General features: G+C 44.9%; 3 protein-coding genes across 6 annotated transcripts; 1 reads left to right on the top strand and 2 right to left on the bottom strand.

Moving 5' to 3' along the window:
• Positions 1 to 113: 113 nt before the first annotated feature.
• On the top strand, positions 114 to 7,405 carry LOC124175054 (splicing factor U2AF 50 kDa subunit). 4 transcript variants are annotated; one of them, XM_046554900.1, is made up of 8 exons: positions 114 to 272; positions 1,125 to 1,375; positions 1,489 to 1,749; positions 1,829 to 1,979; positions 2,066 to 2,121; positions 5,334 to 5,615; positions 5,716 to 5,880; positions 6,005 to 7,405. In XM_046554900.1, the coding sequence occupies exons 1-8, from the start codon at positions 251 to 253 to the stop codon at positions 6,134 to 6,136; spliced, it is 1,320 nt and encodes a 439-aa protein (XP_046410856.1). In that variant the 5' UTR covers positions 114 to 250; the 3' UTR covers positions 6,137 to 7,405. The 4 variants fall into 4 exon arrangements, with proteins under 4 accessions (XP_046410856.1, XP_046410858.1, XP_046410859.1 ...); XM_046554902.1 differs by having other exon boundaries at positions 1,829 to 1,967; XM_046554903.1 differs by having other exon boundaries at positions 1,140 to 1,375.
• Positions 6,824 to 8,472, bottom strand: LOC124175062. The gene is made up of 3 exons (XM_046554918.1): positions 8,338 to 8,472; positions 7,766 to 7,849; positions 6,824 to 7,675 (listed from the first exon to the last, which is right to left on the bottom strand). The coding sequence occupies exons 1-3, from the start codon at positions 8,378 to 8,380 to the stop codon at positions 7,521 to 7,523; spliced, it is 282 nt and encodes a 93-aa protein (XP_046410874.1). The 5' UTR covers positions 8,381 to 8,472; the 3' UTR covers positions 6,824 to 7,520.
• Positions 8,473 to 12,054: 3,582 nt separating this feature from the next.
• Positions 12,055 to 18,134, bottom strand: LOC124176892. Its single transcript, XM_046558728.1, has 3 exons — positions 17,827 to 18,134; positions 15,182 to 17,555; positions 12,055 to 15,084 (listed from the first exon to the last, which is right to left on the bottom strand). Exons 1-3 carry the CDS (start codon positions 18,132 to 18,134, stop codon positions 12,055 to 12,057), a joined length of 5,712 nt encoding a protein of 1,903 aa, XP_046414684.1.
• Between the last annotated feature and the right edge of the window lie 4,691 nt (positions 18,135 to 22,825).

Genomic DNA, 22,825 nt, shown 5'->3' on the forward strand with positions numbered 1-22,825 from the left:
ATTGGATAATAATTACTATTATCTCAATGATGTTTATTGACCGAATCAATTTTGCCGGCCATTTTGGCGTCTACAGAAGTTTCGTCGCTCGATAGCTCTCGAAAATCGAAAACTGTTCACTTCCGTCATCTGGCTGCTCGCTACGCCGATATTCCGATTCTAAAATAAGGTGTCACCCGTCGTGTTACGCATAGTGAATAATTGTGATATTCATTGTTGTGAATAGTATCGCTGTTTACGGTTTTTCACAATGGGAGAGGACTTCAATGGAGGTGAGAATATCGTCCCTAAATCAAATACATATTCAGACCCCGTACTAACCTCCTCGGCGGTGGTCTCCTGGCGGTTTCTGCAACCTTATAATAAGATTCAGTAATGGCGGCAGCGTCTATTACACCGAGTAAACACACGGATTTTATTTCGCAACGTATACTTACATTCCAACCTTCCAACGATTTTCACCATACGAAATTCGAAATTTAAATGGAATCTGATAAGCCTTCGAGCCGCCTTTCGCTGTCGGGATGAATTCCATGTTTGGCCCTATTATACTGGCAATCATCGTGGGCAGGGTTCTAAAATCTCGTCACAGTCACAATGTCATTTATTTCAGTTGTTAACAAGTCAGAAAGGTTCACTAACCCTCGACTAGCGGTGATTTTTTCTTGACACTATTATTGTAAACTAATCAACTTGATTATGATCCCTTGCACGAAAATTACTCTGTACATTGTTTTTTTTTTTTTTGCCAATTTGCATTTGAAGTATTCATTTCGGAGAAATATATTATGGCTTGGGTAGCGATGTTTGAATTTGAATTTCAAGGAACAATGCGATACTTGATAATCGTTTCATTTATTCGTTCCCTTTCTTTTTCTAAAATAAGTTGAAAACAATGTGTCTGCTTCCTTTAGTAAATAATTCCAAGATTAGATTAAGTTCAGAAATTATTAAGGTAACAACATTTATGGTAAAAGTAGATAAGGCTAAAATTAGTTGGAAATGACTTGGGCAACAACATTCATGTCAAGAAAAAAAAAAATTAAACTTTCAATAATTCTATTATCATGACATGTGTACTGAGAATAGAAATAATAAAGCATGGATATCATTTTATTCACCAGAAGAGTCATTTGCAGATCGCGAGCGTCAGGAAAGAGGACCAGATAGAGAAAAGGAGAGGGAAAGAGACAGAGATAGGAGACACAGATCTAGGAGTCGGGACCGTAGGAAGCGGTCACGGTCTCGTTCAAAAGATCGTCGTGACAGAAAACGGAGCAGCTCACCTAAAAAGGGTCGCAGTTCTCGCAGGAGAAAACCCTCTCTTTATTGGGATGTTCCGCCACCAGGTTTCGAACACATCACGCCATTACAGGTGATACAGTAATATAAAATTGTTTGTGGTTTTTGAAAATTCAAACGCCATTAGTTTCAATTTCAGAGCTTAAATTGATTCCAAATCTTATTCAATCTTTTTGTTTTTCATAGTACAAAGCTATGCAAGCTGCAGGACAAATTCCAGCGAACATTGTAGCTGATACCCCTCAGGCAGCAGTACCTGTTGTGGGCAGCACAATAACACGTCAGGCTAGGAGACTTTACGTCGGAAACATTCCATTCGGAGTTACAGAAGAGGAAATGATGGAGTTTTTCAACCAGCAGATGCACCTTTCCGGCCTTGCACAGGCTGCTGGAAATCCCGTACTCGCCTGCCAGATCAATCTTGATAAAAATTTTGCTTTCCTTGAGGTATTTACTCCGCATTTACTGGCTTTGATTAAATTGATTCTACCGAACCACTATGTCATTTGATGTATATTTCTTACAGTTCCGGTCCATTGATGAAACGACACAAGCAATGGCTTTCGACGGCATTAATTTCAAAGGACAAAGTTTGAAAATAAGGAGGCCGCACGATTACCAGCCGATGCCTGGCATGACAGATAACCCTAGCATGAACGTGCCAGGTACGATTCCTGGTATGTGCTTCTGGTCAGATTTAATGGCGCGTCAGAAATTGAGCACAACTTTTTTGGTCACATGGAGAACTTCTTTCTTTTTACAGATTCACCACATAAGATTTTCATTGGCGGTTTGCCCAACTACTTGAACGAGGAACAGGTATGTCAGCCAGATGTTTTAAGTACAAACTCAATATTTACTTGTTTGGGTTCATTATCATTTATTATCTGTGCATATTACGTGGGATGCTAATTTTTTCATAAATTTTTGTTGAGAACGTTGGTTATTGCTTTGTGCAAACATATTTTTTTTTCTCGTTTGCTTTTGGAAAATTAATGTTGTAAGTTAGTTGCTTTAAACATAGCTCTTTCTCAGCTTTTAAGATTCAATGTGAAACTGATGAACTAACATACCGAATGCAAAGAAATTTTCAAATCGCTATTCCTCGAATCATGATAAGACGGTAAACGCAAAATCCAGACTTGAAACATCCCCGTAATATTATTTGAAATATTTTTTAGTGAACACTGGTGGGGGTTTGAGGATCGGTATCGTTTCAGCAAATAAATGTATATTACGATATCGTTTCTCACCGCTACAAGTGAGAAGAAATCATTAAATTGTAAACTAGGTATTTAGCGATCTGGCAGAGACTCTGCGTACAACACCCGTGTGTGAGAGATTCCTGAGAGGTATGTATTGTTCCGATTTCAGCGTCGTTTAGGGTCGTTTAGCTAGCATAGAAATGTAGGGGTTCATTTTTCATTTTGCCTCTTCTACGAGATTTCGAATGAAGTTACGCCTTTGTATTTTTGTCCATCCAGGAAACTCATTTACCTTCGCATTTAATCAATTTTCCGCGAATTTCGAAATCAGATAAGACTGTACTTGAAAGGTGTGTGCAAAGATTGTCGATGTGCAAAAGATTTTTTGATTCATTCAAAATATCGAGTATTAAGCATATCGTACAATTAGGGCAAAGAGGCTAGTGGCGTTACAGCTTTTAGGTGGCACGCTGTCGCAGTGACGTTTTTCTTTTACAGCCTTTCTAGGTACATTCATTCGTTCGTACGGTGGATCCAGCCGATTCTAATTTTTATCCTAAGGATATAGACAATTTTTTTTTTTTTTTTTTCTATCGAAGGAAATGGTCAAACTGAAGCTGGCAGGGCGGGCAGGGGGGTCATTTCAGCCATCTCAACACGTCTGGATATTCAATTGTAACAAAACAAAATGAATAATTGCTTTCAATTGTTATTTGCAAAAAAGAAAACTCTACGAAATGTTTATTCACAAGTTGAATGAGATGAAGGGAGAAATGGTACAATGTTGGTCATATAACTTGCTTTCCTTTTTGAATCGTATATTTTTTGATTTTTTGCTCATAAGCTAAAGTTGGAAGCAATTCAATTCTGGTATTTTGTTAGAATTTCATGTCCGGCTGTTGAATATTTTTTTTTTTTTAGGTCTGCGGGAGAAATGAGTGGACAGTCCATAGAGAATTGGGTATTTTTTTGGGTGGGTTTACAGGTATTTTTTTAGGTGCATCTGGTTATGACTACAGATTTTTATCCAGTATCATATATTTCAGGAATACTTTTTTTTCCTTCCTATTGCAGCTGTTTTCTTTACAGGCACGTTCTACGTATTTCAGGCATTCAACTTTTACAGGCCAATAATTGTATATTAAACGAAACTAATGTTTCTTTTCATGATAAAGTAAGGATTTAAAAAGTCAAAAAAAGTGTCTTGTTAAATTTATGATGAAAAGCATAACAGTGATCTTATAACCGTAACATAACAAAAGAAAAAGTACAAGAAATCAACAACAAAAATGAAAATCGTTTGGAAACATAAAGAAAATGTGGACTGATACCAGTGCTCTTTCTCCCCATTTCTTAGCTTAGGGTCGTGCCGATCAAAAGCATTCGCTTACCACTACCACTACTTCTACCACTACCACTACCACTTCTACTACTACTACTGAACATGACAAAATACTACACTTGCCGGAGTGCGGGTAGTCTGGTTTCTTGAGGCAAGTATTCATATCAGTTTGCTTGTTTTCACATTTTGGAAAGAGACTTTTGCAGCCACTTGGACGGCGACCGTTAAATGGCTTCTGAATTTGGTGCGTATCTTAGATTTTTAAGAGTTTCACGATGACAGCACGTGATCCATACTTGTCAGACCTGGCTTTGGCCTCTATGTACAAATGTGTATGGAATTTAACTTTGCGCATCTTTGGATGTGACAGTTATTTTTTTTTGTATGAAAAGAGATGACTTACTTGGTTGAAATTGTATAATTTACTGATACAAGTTTAACGTGCTGTTATCAACAAAAAAAAAAAAACTACAACGTTTCCAGTGTCTCTGACAAAATGTCAACACTGTAAGTAGACAAAAGGTATGGTAGTGCGCATTAGTGGAGTAGACAACCCACGATTCTGTATTTTTATGTGTATATGCATATTAATACATTTATCACAAACCCTCACCTTAACGCACTTCGTGTTGCATTTGGTACAAACTTTATATTCACGAGTTTGTATTTCATGTATCGAAATGCGTTATCTTCTCATGTACAAATTTTATCCATATCATTTAATTACGTTTAAAAATAGATAGACGAGCGCATTGGCGTGCTAAACATTCAACATTGTACACATTCAATTTTTTAATGATTATTTCGAAATGCAAACTTTGTCAAAACAAAACATTGAAATAGTCGATTTATTTCTCTCAGTGGAAACGAAAATCCCTATTCAATTTATTTTCTACAAGTGTTTGCCTGTAGTTAATAGATTGTAACGATACGCGATTTCCATTTAAATTGGTTTAACAATCAGTAATAAATTCCTCCTTTTTGTTACTTGAACAATAAACTTTTTCCATCACAATTTATTTGTAATTATCTTAATAGTATATGATACATCATCAGTAAATATAAGTATATTGTGACATTTATGAAAGCAATGAAAGTAAACAGAACACTTGCTGGGGCTAGTGGTTGTAGATGATCTTAAAAAATTGCACAAGAAAGGAACAGGTGAACAACATAGATTATAGATCAAATCTTCAATTCTTTTTATAAATAAACAATATACGCGAAAAAAAAAGTAGATTGCTATTGTACCAGATTCTTGCCATTGATATACGAAGTATTTGAATATTCATAATCAATATAGAGCCAATTTTGTTTCTTGTTTTGCGTTCAATTCGATTCGTTGATATCTGCTGAGAATATGCCAGACTTTGACAAAAAAAAAGTGAGCAAAATCGTTATGTTTCAAAATAGACATTCCACCTTCAAATTTAATCAGGATACCTCGGAATTAATACTTGAAATGATTGATAATGAAATAACAGGTGAAGGAACTGCTGATGAGCTTTGGACAACTCCGGGCATTCAACTTGGTGAAGGATTCAGCTACAGGATTATCGAAAGGATACGCGTTTTGCGAGTACGTTGATGTCACGATGACCGATCAAGCTATAGCTGGGCTCAATGGGATGCAGCTTGGGGATAAAAAACTTATTGTACAACGGGCCAGCGTCGGAGCTAAGAATCCAATGATCGGCGCTCAGGCTCCAGTTCAAATTCAAGTTCCTGGTCTCTCGATGGTTGGCACTAGCGGTCCAGCTACCGAGGTACAGGGGACATTTGTTTTTTTGAAGAAGTTCTCTTTTTGTCGTGATCGTCAGATCAAATTGAACCTTTACTTGAACTACTTCAATAAAATTTTTCTAGGTGTTATGCTTACTCAATATGGTAACACCTGAGGAATTAATGGAAGAGGAGGAGTATGAAGATATTCTTGAAGACATCAAGGAGGAGTGCAACAAATATGGAGTCGTTCGGTCAGTAGAAATTCCTAGGCCCATCGAAGGCGTTGATGTTCCTGGATGTGGAAAGGTTCGGCGTTTTATCAATATTTATGCAATTATTTACAGCATGATGAATCGTTCTCCGAATTGCATCGATTAACTGCCATATTGTCTGTAAAACTATGTCTAATCAATGATTAACTTCGTTCCAGGTTTTTGTTGAGTTCAACAGCGTGATAGACTGTCAAAAAGCACAGCAAACGTTGACTGGACGAAAGTTCAACAATCGAGTCGTTGTAACGTCCTATTTTGACCCTGACAAGTACCATCGCCGAGAATTTTAAATATATATGAGTTCCATTCCTCGTAACAGTCAATAAATAATCAGAAATTGAACGCAATTGTCATTGTAGCAAAAATTTTGTCTACTTGTATGTTATTCGTTAATTGATATGCTTTTAACTATGATCAAGTGCTACTAAATCAGTGTATTGATATTATTTTTAAAGTATTCTTAGTTTCCCACTTTTCAAATGATTAGAAGAAGTTGTATCTCATTTAAATTTAACATTTTTTTTTTTCTTTCTATGCTGGAACATCCATTGGGCGTTTCCCTTTTTTTTAAATATCTCTCTGCTTTTGCTCTCTCTTCTTGTGAATCATATACAAAAGCAACATTACTCGGGTAAATATGGCTATGGCTAACAGAATCAGTACCTTGCGCGATAACATGAGATTAAACGTTGCCTTCGATATTTCCCTCTTCTTAGTTTTATATAATTATCAAAGGCAAAGTTTGTGCTTACGTGACAATGGTCTATTGACGATTTTCAAGACGTATCCAGCGTTCTTCACAACAGAGTAACAATTATCTACTAATTATCACGAACTTTGAGAGCAATTCATTTAATATTGAAGCAAATATGAGCAGAACTCTTATAATAATATTGTTTCTTTGTGAGTCGCAAAATTGTCGTTTCGTGCTTTAATTTAATACGGGCACAAGGTACGGTCTCTTTTTTATGGCTTCCTTGTGATCTGTACGGAAATCAGCGGTTACCTTTCCGTATGAATATAAGGTCATTTGTTTTTCATAATAATTTCTTTCAAGTGCAACCAATGCTCTTGAGAGTTGAATATTTGCTTCAGCAAGTCGACAAATAATGATTGATTGAACATTATTTATAATGAATAATTAATACCTATGTGTCCCCGAAAAGTAGGGGCAAAATCTTGCGCAAAATATGTGATTTATTTAATATATACATGATTTATGGCGAATTTTATTAATATGCCATGCATTATTATTTGAAAATTAATACAATTGGTAGAATATATTACCTAGATTTTGTCGCTACTGCCTAAAGTATAGGCTAACGTCCAATCAGTATAAATAAAATTAAAAGAAAAAAAATAATGACTACATTGAAACAAAGAATCCTAATTTTTCGCTCTTTATTGGCAAAGATATACATGTAAATATAAATATAATATAGAAAGGGTATAAATAAAATTTGTATCATCTTGAGTGGGAATAACAAGTTTTTTGTTTTATTGTATGATGTTTAATCAGAACGCCACAGAGACGTAATAGAGAATTTTTTAGATCGGATTCCAAAAAAAAAATTTTCGTTTCTTCGCCAATAAGAATAACATTATATTGACGTAAAATTAAATGTATCAAGACGATGTAATAAATGGGTGATTATTTGAGTGTGTTAGTAGAAATTAAATTTCTTGTTGCAACGCAGGCTGGTAAGAACTGTCTGTATCCACGCTGTCCACTATGAGCCTTTTTAGCAGGCCGTAAAAACCAGCACCGATAATCAGCATTCCAATACCGGTCATCAAAACTATTGACCAAGCTGGAATTGCGGTGCCTCCTGAAATATGGTCAGAGTTTAGTTTTCAATTGTATTTTTCTATAAAAAACGTAAAACTTGACGTGATTGTTTGTATTTTAATTTACTTACTGTAGTAACGTCTGGTTATTGTTTTACGTCCTCTGAGAATTTTACGCCTTGCTTCAACTTCTTCCATGAACATTCCCATGATCACTGTATTACATGAGGAGATCAAACGTGTAGATTAATGGATGAATAATGATTTATTGATATCGGGTGAAATACTTAGTTAGCATTTTTGCGAGGTATATTTTTGATTTTACTTCGTTAGGACGAAGTTTGAGGACGTGAAATTGTATAATTTTTATTCTAATGCGACTGTAATTCGCAAAATGAGAATAACTGCAACAAAATATCAAACAACATTGGATCATTGAAAGATATTCGGTAGTTTCATTAGAACATGAAGAAGAATTGACCCACAGCTAGTTTTCGGTTGACGAAGAAGCAATACATTGCCTTGCTATCCTTTACATTCAATAGCGAATTAGCACTTTGTACAATTTTAAAAAAATTGTTACATTGATCAGACAAAATTGTTCAGCGTATAAGTATCCTACAATTAGGAGTAATCCTAAGTAATATAGAGTAATTTTGCTTATATATATAAATTATATAAATTATCGCAGTGATAAACTTACATAGACCAATGGCAAAGTAGTACAAAATACTTTTGGCACGCATTTTTTATGATTTTTCTTTTCACTTTTCACTATTAAACTCTACACGAATTGCACACAATTCAGCGTTGAAGGCTGCTTCTCACCGAATGTAGCACGCCTCTTTTTACCAAAGATAGCCTCATGAATCAACAGATAAGAGATACCGGTAATCAAGTACTTTATCTGGCTGACACATCCAGATAAGTTATTCTACAGTAGTGTGTGAGAGGTGTTGTGATTCTACGTAGATTTCGAAACTGTACGTATGTGTTTCAAAGATTCCGCTGCATGCGAGCGATTGGAAAAGAAGTCATACATGTATATTCTATATACTCATCTACTTTTTATATTGCCAACATTGACGATATGCATTGTGATCAATCGCATAAGTGACTTTTTAGCTGTCAACGAGTCTGATCAGGGGTGACAGCCGGAAAACTAAGATAATTCTTCGCATCTACTCAACTGTTGGTCCTACGCTGTGCCGCATGTCTTTTTTGCAACTCTGAGGGCCAAATTAGTCTGGAAAGGGACGTTTGAAACGATTCTGAAATGGAAAATCATTGGCTCTGGAAAAGTAGTAATAACCCCTGTGCGGTTTTTCGGTATATTTTTGGATGATTGACAAAATGCGATGATGTTTACATTGTTATCCTATACCGACGTAATTTTGCGAGAGGATTCGATTGCGCGCGGTCCCAATACGCTGCCAGCAACGAATCATTAGTTGCGGCCAAAATACGAAAGAGTGTATTTCGACATTGCATTATGTACTGCTGGTTTTTTCCATCGTCGTTTCTATGCAGTTGGTCCAACGCTCTTTTCGCTGCGTTTTCTGAATTCCTGAGGATCCAATTAGTCAGAAAATGGTCGTACAAATCGAATCTGAGACCAAAAATTTTTGGCTCCGAAAATGAAAAAAAAGTAAGGCCCTTTGCATTTTTGGCGAAAATTTAGGCGATTTTGAAAAGTGCTGGGATTAAATCTTTGATGCACTATCCCGGCATAATTTTGCGAGAGGAATCGATTGGGCGCAGTCTCAATACGCTGCGAGCAACGAATCAAAAGTTACAGCCAAAAAACGAGAACCTGTGTTTTTGACATTTTCCAGCTGGTGCTCTTTCCTTCGTAATTTCTCTGCCGTTGATCTTATGCTCTTTTCGCTGCGTTTTCTGAATTCCTGAGGGTCCAATTAGTCAGAAAATGGTCGTACAAATCGAATCTGAGACCAAAAATTTTTGGCTCCGAAAATGAAAAAAAAGTAAGGCTAACCCCTTTGCATTTTTGGCGAAAATTTAGGCGATTTTGAAAAGTGCTGGGATTAATTCTTTGATGCACTATTCCGGCATAATTTTGCGAGACGAATCGATTGGGCGCAGTCTCAATACGCTGCGAGCAACGAATCAAAAGTTACAGCCAAAAAACGAGAACCTGTGTTTTTGACATTTTTCAGCTGGTGCTCTTTCCTTCGTAATTTCTCTGCCGTTAATCCTATGCTCTTTTGGCTGCGTTTTCTGAATTCCTGAGGGTCCAATTAGTCAGAAAATGGTCGTACAAATCGAATCTGAGACCAAAAATTTTCGGCTCCGAAAATGAAAAAAAAGTAAGGCTAACCCCTTTGCATTTTTGGCAAAAATTTGGGCGATTTTGAAAAGTGCTGGGATTGATTCTTTGATGCACTATTCCGGCATAATCTTGCGAGAGGAATCGACTGGGCGCAGTCTCAATACGCTGCGAGCAACGAATCAAAAGTTACAGTGAAAAAACGAGAACCTGTGTTTTTGACATTTTTCAGCTGGTGCTCTTTCCTTCGTAATTTCTCTGCCGTTGATCCTATGCTCTTTTCGCTGCGTTTTCTGAATTCCTGAGGGTCCAATTAGTCAGAAAATGGTCGTACAAATCGAATCTGAGACCAAAAATTTTTGGCTCCAAAAATGAAAAAAAAAGTAAGGCCAACCCCTTTGCATTTTTGGCGAAAATTTAGGCGATTTTGAAAAGTGCTGGGATTAAATCTTTGATGCACTATTCCGGCATAATTTTGCGAGAGGAATCGATTGGGCGCAGTCTCAATACGCTGCGAGCAACGAATCAAAAGTTACAGCCAAAAAACGAGAACCTGTGTTTTTGACATTTTCCAGCTGGTGCTCTTTCCTTCGTAATTTCTCTGCCGTTGATCCTATGCTCTTTTCGCTGCGTTTTCTGAATTCCTGAGGGTCCAATTAGTCAGAAAATGGTCGTACAAATCGAATCTGAGACCAAAAATTTTCGGCTCCGAAAATGAAAAAAAAGTAAGGCTAACCCCTTTGCATTTTTGGCGAAAATTTAGGCGATTTTGAAAAGTGCTGGGATTGATTCTTTGATGCACTATTCCGGCATAATTTTGCGAGAGGAATCGACTGGGCGCAGTCTCAATACGCTGCGAGCAACGAATCAAAAGTTACAGTGAAAAAACGAGAACCTGTGTTTTTGACATTTTTCAGCTGGTGCTCTTTCCTTCGTAATTTCTCTGCCGTTGATCCTATGCTCTTTTCGCTGCGTTTTCTGAATTCCTGAGGGTCCAATTAGTCAGAAAATGGTCGTACAAATCGAATCTGAGACCAAAAATTTTTGGCTCCAAAAATGAAAAAAAAGTAAGGCCAACCCCTTTGCATTTTTGGCGAAAATTTAGGCGATTTTGAAAAGTGCTGGGATTAAATCTTTGATGCACTATCCCGGCATAATTTTGCGAGAGGAATCGATTGGGCGCAGTCTCAATACGCTGCGAGCAACGAATCAAAAGTTACAGCCAAAAAACGAGAACCTGTGTTTTTGACATTTTCCAGCTGGTGCTCTTTCCTTCGTAATTTCTCTGCCGTTGATCCTATGCTCTTTTCGCTGCGTTTTCTGAATTCCTGAGGGTCCAATTAGTCAGAAAATGGTCGTACAAATCGAATCTGAGACCAAAAATTTTTGGCTCCAAAAATGAAAAAAAAGTAAGGCCAACCCCTTTTTTTTTTTTTTTTTTTTGATAACGCTGGTAAAAATGCCTTATGCACACCCTGGAGCTTCGCGCAAGAAGCTTCAGGGTAGTGTGGGACTCGCACCCACTAAAAAACCAGCGGCCACTCTGGTACGAGTAGGGGGGACTCCCCGGAACCGCGCGAGGCATAACCTCAGGGATCCCCCCGGCACCTTCGCGGTTACGCGCGGACCTTACTTCAACGCCTATCCGGGAGTTGCGCCTCCCGGCTCCCCCCCGCTGCATCCTACGCTCAGTGTCCTCTTGCGAAGGACGACCCTGCCCGCTGGTGGGGCATCTTCTGTTGCCGCTACGACGAGGGCTCTGCTTAACGGAGCTGTCAAGCGAATGGAGACCCCCACTCGATGCCCGATGTTCGCGATAACGAGCGCCCTGCCCTCGCGGATCCGGGGGAAGATGGATCCGGCGCGACCGTCACATCCGCCGTCCCCGGGCCGGGGGACGAAGAGAGAGAGGCAGAAGAAGAAGAAGAAGAAGAGGGGGCAAGGCCGGAACGACCCTAACGTCACCCTATCGCCTAGCGTCTCACCTATCCTGGCACCAGATTCCAAGTTGCCCTGCACCCCTCCTCTCCCCTCCACCTCCGAACCACGACCCCGACCCAAAGGACCGGGCTGAGGTCGACCGGTGTCCCGTCCCGCAAATCTGTTTGGACCCCTGCCCGTGTAGGTCCGAGCCTACGTCATGCCCACGCTTACACGCGAACCACCCCCATTTCTCCCGCTCAAGCGGGTCGCGCGGTGCACGCTGCGCCGCGTTCGCTGTCGTAGCCGCTCCCGCTGTTCCTTGGCCGTCATGACCCGCTCCGCGAAGCTAGCCACCGCCACCCATCCCTCTCTCGACCCTACCATAGCCCTGATCAGGCCCGGCGGTGTCAGATCCTCCCCTACGGCGCGCTTTAGGGCATTCCTCTCGTCTCTCCACGCGGGACACGCCTCCACCGTGTGGCTCGCCGTGTCTTCCTCCAGCCGGCAGTACCAGCAGGTCGGCCTCTCCGTCTTCCCTATTCTATATAAAAAATCCGCGAAGTACCCGTGGCCTGTCAAGACTTGGGTCACACGGAAAGTCATGCTCCCGTGTGCCCTGTCGAACCATCCCGTCCAGTTCGCTAGGATAGCTAACCTCAACCTCTCGCTGGGGAGCCCCGCACTTCCGAGGTCCACCCTCCATTGCTCGCGGGCTACGCGCAGTTCCTCCTCCCTAATCACTTTGACCATGCTCTGGGACCACGTCCTGGTCGACCGCAGTTCACGCACTCTATGGAATGTGCGCTTGTACGCATCAGCCACTAGATATAGTGGCGGGGTCCTGGCCAGCATCGAAACGGCCACGAAGGAGGCCGTGCGATATGCCGCAACTACTCTTGCGCATATCCTTCTCTGGCACCTCGTAATTACTCGCTGGATGTACTTTGAGGACCTCGCCACATCCCCCCACACCGGAGCGCCGTACATTATTACCGCGAATAGAGTTTGCGCATAAAGCCTACGCCTAGATTCGGATGGCCCCCTCAGGTTTGGCATCAGCCTCGCTAGTGTCCTCGTGACACCCCCTAGCCTAGCCTCCATGGACGCGAAGTGCGCTTTGAACGTCAGGCCGGGATCCAGTCGCACCCCCAGGTACTTCATGGACCCCGACAGTAGCACCCTCTCCGCGCCAACTCTGACGTCTGGGGTGTTTGGTGCTTCCCCCCTTTTCACGCGCCAGAATAGGACAGCCTCGGTCTTGCTCGCCGCTACCGTGAGGCCTAGGCCCGAAATTCGCCGGACTACCCTGGCTACCATCGCATTTGCCAGTGCTACCGCTGTGGATGGATCCCCAGCGGAACTCAAAACCAGCGTGTCATCCGCGTAGCAGACAGTAACACAGTCTGCAATCCCCTCCCCCCGCAGAACCTCGTCGAAAGTCAAGTTCCATAGCAGGGGGCCGAGAACCGAGCCCTGTGGGACCCCGGCCGTCACTGCCAGACTCCTCAGCTCTCCATCTCCGTTTGTGTATTCCACGTGCCTGTCCCACAGGTAGGAATCCAGGACCCGTCGAAGATACTCCGGAGCCGCTTTGTCTTTAAGTGCGTCCCTTATGGACGGCCATGGCAAACTATTGAATGCGTTGGCGATGTCGAGAGACACAGCCACCGCGTAGCCCCCCTTCTCCGTGGCGTTTTCCACGAATCGTCGCACCCTTAGCAAAGCATCGTTCGTGGATCGCCCTTCCCGAAACCCGTACTGGTCCTCGGACAAGCGCGCCCGAGGATTCCCCTCCATCCATTTGCCCAGCCGAGCCACCAGGATCCTCTCGAACATTTTACCCACCTCGTTCAGGAGGCATATCGGCCTTACTTTGGGGATAGGTCCGGTGGGTGCTCCCCCCTTAGGGATGAGCACCAGTCGAGCCTTCTTCCATGGCAGCGGAACGACTCCTTCTCGCAGGCAGAGGCTGAAATTCCTCGACAGTAGTGCGATCATTCCCTCCGGAACTCTCGCCCACGCACTTCCCTTAACGCCATCCGGTCCCGGGGCGACATTGCGCGAGCATGCCTTTTTAAGCGCATCTCGAACCTCGTCCGCCGTGACCGCCCACCGTTCGTCCCACTGACAGCCGCCCTGGGCCCTCGGTGCGCATCCATCACCCCTCGGGAAGAGGGCATCAAGGAGGCTCCTGAGGGTATCCTCCTCCAGCGTCTCCGTCAACCCTCTTTGGGAGCTTCGCAGTTTGCCTAGCACCAATTTGTAAGAGAGACCCCATGGATCCGCTTCCACGGAGCTGATGAGGTCTCTCCACGCCTTGGCCTTGGCCTCTTTTATGCCGTCTCGGAGCACCCTCTTGGCGGCCCGATACTCGGCCTCTTTTTCCTGACGGTCATCAGCCGTCCGCCTTCCCCTAGCGAGGCGCCTCCTCGCCGCTATGCAGGACCTGCGTATGTCGGCCAGCTCCTCGCTCCACCAGTATGTCGCTTTCCTGGAGCGATTCCCCGTGCGAGCTCTCGGTGCGGCTGCGTCGCAGGCCTGCGTCATGGCACGCTCGATCCATCCTGCAAGGCCCTCTGGCGTCGTATAGTCCCCTCCAGTTGGTCCCCAGGAAAGGGTGAGGGACAGAGCATCTGTCAGATGTTCCGGACTGAACTTCGACCAGTTCCAGCGCATGTGGCCCTTTTTACCCCTGTGCTCTGCGCGTCTAGGGGTACCGACCTCGTACGAGATGTACCGGTGGTCGGATAGTGTTTCCGTCTCCTCCAACACCCGCCACCCCTTGATCACGGGTACAAGATTAACTGACGACCACGTCAGATCGACGACGGATGACCCCTGTGCCCTAATGCATGTCGCCGTCCTCCCAGTGTTGTGGAGACGTACACCGCATGATGCCGCCCACTCCTCGAGCAGCTCTCCCCTTCGGTTGGACCCAGACGGGTCCCAGGTCGGCGAGCGGGCATTGAAATCCCCCCCCACCAGTACCCCCCTCCCACTGTTCCCCGCCAGCTGGATCACCCGAGCCAGGTCGTCCAGATGCTCGGTGAACTCCGCTATCAGAATGTTCGGGGATATATACACCGATATGGCAATTATATCCCCGAACTTAGCGGCCACGTACCCTCTTCCCCTTTTGACGAGCGAGCCCCCGCGGACGTTACCCTCTGCCCTCCAGTATATGGCCGCCCGGCCATCGTCACTGCTAAGCCAAGTGGCCACGCTCGGAGTAGCGTACGGCTCGGATACGAGGCACACGTCGATTTCCCTTTCGAGCACTACTTGCTTCAGTAGGTCCTGAGCCCCCCTGCTATGGTTCAGGTTACACTGTATGTACCTGACCATTCTCGCTTAAATTAGTCGCGGGCCTCCGACCCCGTTCGCCGACGGATGTACAACGTCCCGAACCCATCCTGTGGGCGCTGTCTATCCCCCTCCCCTCGCAGACCGCGCATTTGGGGTTGGCCGTGCAATCTCGCGCCTGGTGGCCCTCAGCGCTGCACCTGTAGCACGCGGCCCGGCGCTCTGTCGACGCCTTGCACGTACTCCCTATATGGCCAAAGCCCCAGCACTTGTAGCATTGCCTGGGGCGCGCCTCCAGCAGCTCTACCCTGGCCGTGGTCCAACCGATCCTCACCTTGCCCTTCTTCGCGACAGCCACAGCTGCCCTCAGGGGGCACTGTGCCCACGCGCTGTATAGCCCATTCGGTGTCCTCCTCGGGACACCTACACGGACCTCCTCCACCTTACAGCCACCCTGCTCGGCTAGGGTGCGAGCCAGTTCCTCGGTGGACACTGAGTCATCCAAGCCCAGGACTCTCAGTTCGCCCTTGATAACCGGCCTTGTCACTGAGACTGCGTTGCCGTATTTATCAAGGATTACTCTGGTCAGCTGCGCCGCTAGAGCGTCCGCCTTCCTCGTATTCTCGGGGCCAGGAATCTCAATGAGAACCCCCCCGTTAGCTGCCCGCCGCATCCTCGTCTCCTCTATACCAAGCTCCGCGAGTTGTATTTTCTCGCGTGCGAACTTGAGTATTTCCGCATACGGGGTGTTCTCCTCTCTGCTTTTGATAGCAACGGCTGCTGTCCTCGGTGCTCTACGGCGAGCCACCGTGGGTCTGTCCTCCCCGGTACGCCGCAGGGCCCCTGTTGGGGCAGTCTGTGTGGCTTCCACTGCTGCCCCACTCGGCACTCCCACCCCAAGGCGCTTTCCTTTTCTCTTCCTCTTCGTACTCCAGCCACCCCTACCGTTCTCTGCATCGGCGCCGTCATCGACTTCCATCGGAGTGTCGGTCGCACCCCGGTCACCCGAGGACCTCTGCACCTTCTCCGTGGTGGCCTGCGTGCCGCGAGGTTGTGCCGTACCCTTACCAAGAGGGTCTTGGTCAGCTGCTCCGCTCTTGCTCGAGGCATCGAGGAGCAGGAGGGATATCCTACCCACCTCCTCTCGTACCTGTTTCAGGGCCGCGGACTGTCTGGCCATCTCCTCGTCCCTGACCCTGTCACTGTCCGGAATGAGTCGAAGCTCGGATCCCGTTAAGCGAAGTTCGAACTCCGAAGCACCCGCTGATGTCGCCGTCGTCGGCCCCTCATTGGCCTCCACCTCGCTCCTCCTAGTGGCCGCTCCCAGGTCAAGCACCATCGTCGTTTGGGCGGCTTCCGACCGTCGCTCGCCGGCTCTCGCCACAGGGCCCCTGCTGGCAACCTGTGCGTATGAGCTTGTCGCCCGGTTCGCTATTTCCGTCTGAGCCCTCTCTCGGCCTTGTCGATTTTTCTCGAGTTCCCGTTGGAGCTCGTCCCTTTCCCTACGGGTATCACGCAACTGAGCCTCTAGGTCCGTGTTGCGCGCCTGGAGGAGAGCGGGGTCACCCGCTGCCTCCGCTTTCACGGTGAGTGTAAGTAGGGCCTCCTTCGCCAAACCCACCTTTCTCTTTATTTCGCCACTCAGCCTGCCCTGCATGGATTTGCACCTCATCCTTACGGCGTCTATATCCTCGAGCCACTCCATTAGTTGTGCCCCAAGGTCCGATGCTGTCATGAGCCTGTATTCCACAGGGCCTGCCCCCTGCGGGATTTTCTTTGGAGACCTAGCCCCGGCTCTGACCTTCCTTTTCCCCACTGAAGGGTTCTTTGTTGGCCGCCGGTTCGAGCCCTGCGCGCTCCACTCTGACCCAGACTCCCCTGCTTCGGAGTCGTCTTCCAGGTAAGTTCCCTTGATGATAGCTGTGCACCTCTTCTGGCGCTTCTGGCGAGCTCCCAGAAGCGTCTGTGCTGCCTCCTCCTCGCCTGAGGGGCTGGCCGTTCCCTTCCCCTCCCCCGCGGTAGTCACAGTTTGATGCCGCGGTTTCTCTTTCTCTTCTACCTCGAGTCTGCGCGGGAGGAAGAGCTCCCCGTCCGAGAGTGCAGCGTTCTCGGGCGGCGTTAGCTCGTCCCCCTTTCGTTTATTCCCCTGCTGCTGCTGCTGGTGCCGCGTGGGTGTCTCCTCGGGCACCACCTGTGGCGGTGTGTTGATTCCCCCCGCAGTCTCCGCCAAAACGTTGGGTGCAAGTGAATGCCCTGGCGTACCCCCCGGCTCCGTGTTTTCGAGAGGGGGCCAGCTAATGCCCCGCACAAGTGTCTGTCCTCGCGCGCGCGCGTCCCTGCCCCTCGCGTGCCCCCGCGAGCCCTTGCTATCCAGGTGCTCTTGCACCTCTCCTTGTTTCACCTTCTGCCTACTCAATGTTAAATTATCCATATTGAAGTAATTGTTTGATTACGACGGTTCGGCCATCATGGCAGCCACACCGCGGTGTGGCGTCTTTCCCCGCCGGAAAAAATCCTATCCCCTCGCATGGAAGCCGCTGTCGGTTTATCGGGTGGTCTGCCCTATCCATGCGAACCCCCCATCCCTAGCTCTTTCCAGTCGCCCGGCCGGGGATTCCCCTGCTAATCCGAGACAGGGTAGGCCACCGGCCGAGTAAGACCTTGCCGGATTTGCCCTACCGGACATCGGGTATGAGAAAATACTGACCAGGTAATCCTCCACGCATGCGCCCAGGGCACCAGGTTTGACTCCCAGATTGGCTCCAGTCAGCTGCAGGGAGCGGTTCTCCCACGTTGGACATGTGGTTTCCTGGGACCTTCGCCAGGGAACCGAGGTTCCGTGGACTAACGTTTACCCGTAGTACGCCACAGAGGTCCGGTAAAGGTACTGACTTCACCCGCAGCCCCGGTCGGTCGGCAACTACTCCTTCCTTGGTTAGTCTCTGAGAAATCGCCCCTGGAGCCCCAACCGCATCCCATGTACGCATCGCCCATTCAGATCACCATTCATACACCCAGCCCCAAGAGGCTGAGCCGACTGTTCTTAGTGGACGCTCGTCTAGAGTCACTTCCGCCACAAGGTTTTGAAGCCCCGGGGCGTCGGATCCCCAAGATTCATCGCGGCCGTCAAGCCCCTACACCACGACAAGGTGACAGCCGACGTAGGGGAAGGCCAACCCCTTTGCATTTTTGGCGAAAATTTAGGCGATTTTGAAAAGTGCTGGGATTAAATCTTTGATGCACTATTCCGGCATAATTTTGCGAGACGAATCGATTGGGCGCAGTCTCAATACGCTGCGAGCAACGAATCAAAAGTTACAGCCAAAAAACGAGAACCTGTGTTTTTGACATTTTTCAGCTGGTGCTCTTTCCTTCGTAATTTCTCTGCCGTTAATCCTATGCTCTTTTGGCTGAGTTTTCTGAATTCCTGAGGGTCCAATTAGTCAGAAAATGGTCGTACAAATCGAATCTGAGACCAAAAATTTTCGGCTCCGAAAATGGAAAAAAAAGTAAGGCTAACCCCTTTGCATTTTTGGCAAAAATTTGGGCGATTTTGAAAAGTGCTGGGATTGATTCTTTGATGCACTATTCCGGCATAATTTTGCGAGACGAATCGATTGGGCGCAGTCTCAATACGCTGCGAGCAACGAATCAAAAGTTACAGTGAAAAAACGAGAACCTGTGTTTTTGACATTTTTCAGCTGGTGCTCTTTCCTTCGTAATTTCTCTGCCGTTGATCCTATGCTCTTTTCGCTGCGTTTTCTGAATTCCTGAGGGTCCAATTAGTCAGAAAATGGTCGTACAAATCGAATCTGAGACCAAAAATTTTTGGCTCCAAAAATGAAAAAAAAAGTAAGGCTAACCCCTTTGCATTTTTGGCGAAAATTTAGGCGATTTTGAAAAGTGCTGGGATTGATTCTTTGATGCACTATTCCGGCATAATTTTGCGAGACGAATCGATTGGGCGCAGTCTCAATACGCTGCGAGCAACGAATCAAAAGTTACAGCCAAAAAACGAGAACCTGTGTTTTTGACATTTTTCAGCTGGTGCTCTTTCCTTCGTAATTTCTCTGCCGTTAATCCTATGCTCTTTTGGCTGAGTTTTCTGAATTCCTGAGGGTCCAATTAGTCAGAAAATGGTCGTACAAATCGAATCTGAGACCAAAAATTTTCGGCTCCGAAAATGAAAAAAAAGTAAGGCTAACCCCTTTGCATTTTTGGCAAAAATTTGGGCGATTTTGAAAAGTGCTGGGATTGATTCTTTGATGCACTATTCCGGCATAATCTTGCGAGAGGAATCGACTGGGCGCAGTCTCAATACGCTGCGAGCAACGAATCAAAAGTTACAGTGAAAAAACGAGAACCTGTGTTTTTGACATTTTTCAGCTGGTGCTCTTTCCTTCGTAATTTCTCTGCCGTTGATCCTATGCTCTTTTCGCTGCGTTTTCTGAATTCCTGAGGGTCCAATTAGTCAGAAAATGGTCGTACAAATCGAATCTGAGACCAAAAATTTTTGGCTCCAAAAATGAAAAAAAAAGTAAGGCCAACCCCTTTGCATTTTTGGCGAAAATTTAGGCGATTTTGAAAAGTGCTGGGATTAAATCTTTGATGCACTATTCCGGCATAATTTTGCGAGAGGAATCGATTGGGCGCAGTCTCAATACGCTGCGAGCAACGAATCAAAAGTTACAGCCAAAAAACGAGAACCTGTGTTTTTGACATTTTCCAGCTGGTGCTCTTTCCTTCGTAATTTCTCTGCCGTTGATCCTATGCTCTTTTCGCTGCGTTTTCTGAATTCCTGAGGGTCCAATTAGTCAGAAAATGGTCGTACAAATCGAATCTGAGACCAAAAATTTTCGGCTCCGAAAATGAAAAAAAAGTAAGGCTAACCCCTTTGCATTTTTGGCGAAAATTTAGGCGATTTTGAAAAGTGCTGGGATTGATTCTTTGATGCACTATTCCGGCATAATTTTGCGAGAGGAATCGACTGGGCGCAGTCTCAATACGCTGCGAGCAACGAATCAAAAGTTACAGTGAAAAAACGAGAACCTGTGTTTTTGACATTTTTCAGCTGGTGCTCTTTCCTTCGTAATTTCTCTGCCGTTGATCCTATGCTCTTTTCGCTGCGTTTTCTGAATTCCTGAGGGTCCAATTAGTCAGAAAATGGTCGTACAAATCGAATCTGAGACCAAAAATTTTTGGCTCCAAAAATGAAAAAAAAGTAAGGCCAACCCCTTTGCATTTTTGGCGAAAATTTAGGCGATTTTGAAAAGTGCTGGGATTAAATCTTTGATGCACTATTCCGGCATAATTTTGCGAGAGGAATCGATTGGGCGCAGTCTCAATACGCTGCGAGCAACGAATCAAAAGTTACAGCCAAAAAACGAGAACCTGTGTTTTTGACATTTTCCAGCTGGTGCTCTTTCCTTCGTAATTTCTCTGCCGTTGATCCTATGCTCTTTTCGCTGCGTTTTCTGAATTCCTGAGGGTCCAATTAGTCAGAAAATGGTCGTACAAATCGAATCTGAGACCAAAAATTTTTGGCTCCAAAAATGAAAAAAAAGTAAGGCCAACCCCTTTGCATTTTTGGCGAAAATTTAGGCGATTTTGAAAAGTGCTGGGATTAAATCTTTGATGCACTATTCCGGCATAATTTTGCGAGACGAATCGATTGGGCGCAGTCTCAATACGCTGCGAGCAACGAATCAAAAGTTACAGCCAAAAAACGAGAACCTGTGTTTTTGACATTTTTCAGCTGGTGCTCTTTCCTTCGTAATTTCTCTGCCGTTAATCCTATGCTCTTTTGGCTGAGTTTTCTGAATTCCTGAGGGTCCAATTAGTCAGAAAATGGTCGTACAAATCGAATCTGAGACCAAAAATTTTCGGCTCCGAAAATGGAAAAAAAAGTAAGGCTAACCCCTTTGCATTTTTGGCAAAAATTTGGGCGATTTTGAAAAGTGCTGGGATTGATTCTTTGATGCACTATTCCGGCATAATTTTGCGAGACGAATCGATTGGGCGCAGTCTCAATACGCTGCGAGCAACGAATCAAAAGTTACAGTGAAAAAACGAGAACCTGTGTTTTTGACATTTTTCAGCTGGTGCTCTTTCCTTCGTAATTTCTCTGCCGTTGATCCTATGCTCTTTTCGCTGCGTTTTCTGAATTCCTGAGGGTCCAATTAGTCAGAAAATGGTCGTACAAATCGAATCTGAGACCAAAAATTTTTGGCTCCAAAAATGAAAAAAAAAGTAAGGCTAACCCCTTTGCATTTTTGGCGAAAATTTAGGCGATTTTGAAAAGTGCTGGGATTGATTCTTTGATGCACTATTCCGGCATAATTTTGCGAGAGGAATCGACTGGGCGCAGTCTCAATACGCTGCGAGCAACGAATCAAAAGTTACAGTGAAAAAACGAGAACCTGTGTTTTTGACATTTTTCAGCTGGTGCTCTTTCCTTCGTAATTTCTCTGCCGTTGATCCTATGCTCTTTTCGCTGCGTTTTCTGAATTCCTGAGGGTCCAATTAGTCAGAAAATGGTCGTACAAATCGAATCTGAGACCAAAAATTTTTGGCTCCAAAAATGAAAAAAAAGTAAGGCCAACCCCTTTGCATTTTTGGCGAAAATTTAGGCGATTTTGAAAAGTGCTGGGATTAAATCTTTGATGCACTATTCCGGCATAATTTTGCGAGAGGAATCGATTGGGCGCAGTCTCAATACGCTGCGAGCAACGAATCAAAAGTTACAGCCAAAAAACGAGAACCTGTGTTTTTGACATTTTCCAGCTGGTGCTCTTTCCTTCGTAATTTCTCTGCCGTTGATCCTATGCTCTTTTCGCTGCGTTTTCTGAATTCCTGAGGGTCCAATTAGTCAGAAAATGGTCGTACAAATCGAATCTGAGACCAAAAATTTTTGGCTCCAAAAATGAAAAAAAAGTAAGGCCAACCCCTTTGCATTTTTGGCGAAAATTTAGGCGATTTTGAAAAGTGCTGGGATTAAATCTTTGATGCACTATTCCGGCATAATTTTGCGAGAGGAATCGATTGGGCGCAGTCTCAATACGCTGCGAGCAACGAATCAAAAGTTACAGCCAAAAAACGAGAACCTGTGTTTTTGACATTTTCCAGCTGGTGCTCTTTCCTTCGTAATTTCTCTGCCGTTGATCCTATGCTCTTTTCGCTGCGTTTTCTGAATTCCTGAGGGTCCAATTAGTCAGAAAATGGTCGTACAAATCGAATCTGAGACCAAAAATTTTTGGCTCCGAAAATGAAAAAAAAGTAAGGCTAACCCCTTTGCATTTTTGGCGAAAATTTAGGCGATTTTGAAAAGTGCTGGGATTGATTCTTTGATGCACTATTCCGGCATAATTTTGCGAGAGGAATCGACTGGGCGCAGTCTCAATACGCTGCGAGCAACGAATCAAAAGTTACAGTGAAAAAACGAGAACCTGTGTTTTTGACATTTTTCAGCTGGTGCTCTTTCCTTCGTAATTTCTCTGCCGTTAATCCTATGCTCTTTTGGCTGCGTTTTCTGAATTCCTGAGGGTCCAATTAGTCAGAAAATGGTCGTACAAATCGAATCTGAGACCAAAAATTTTCGGCTCCGAAAATGAAAAAAAAGTAAGGCTAACCCCTTTGCATTTTTGGCGAAAATTTTGGCAATTTTGAAAAGTGCTGGGAT

Source organism: Neodiprion fabricii, chromosome 2 (assembly GCF_021155785.1).
Source record: "Neodiprion fabricii isolate iyNeoFabr1 chromosome 2, iyNeoFabr1.1, whole genome shotgun sequence".
Taxonomy (NCBI): domain Eukaryota; kingdom Metazoa; phylum Arthropoda; class Insecta; order Hymenoptera; family Diprionidae; genus Neodiprion; species Neodiprion fabricii.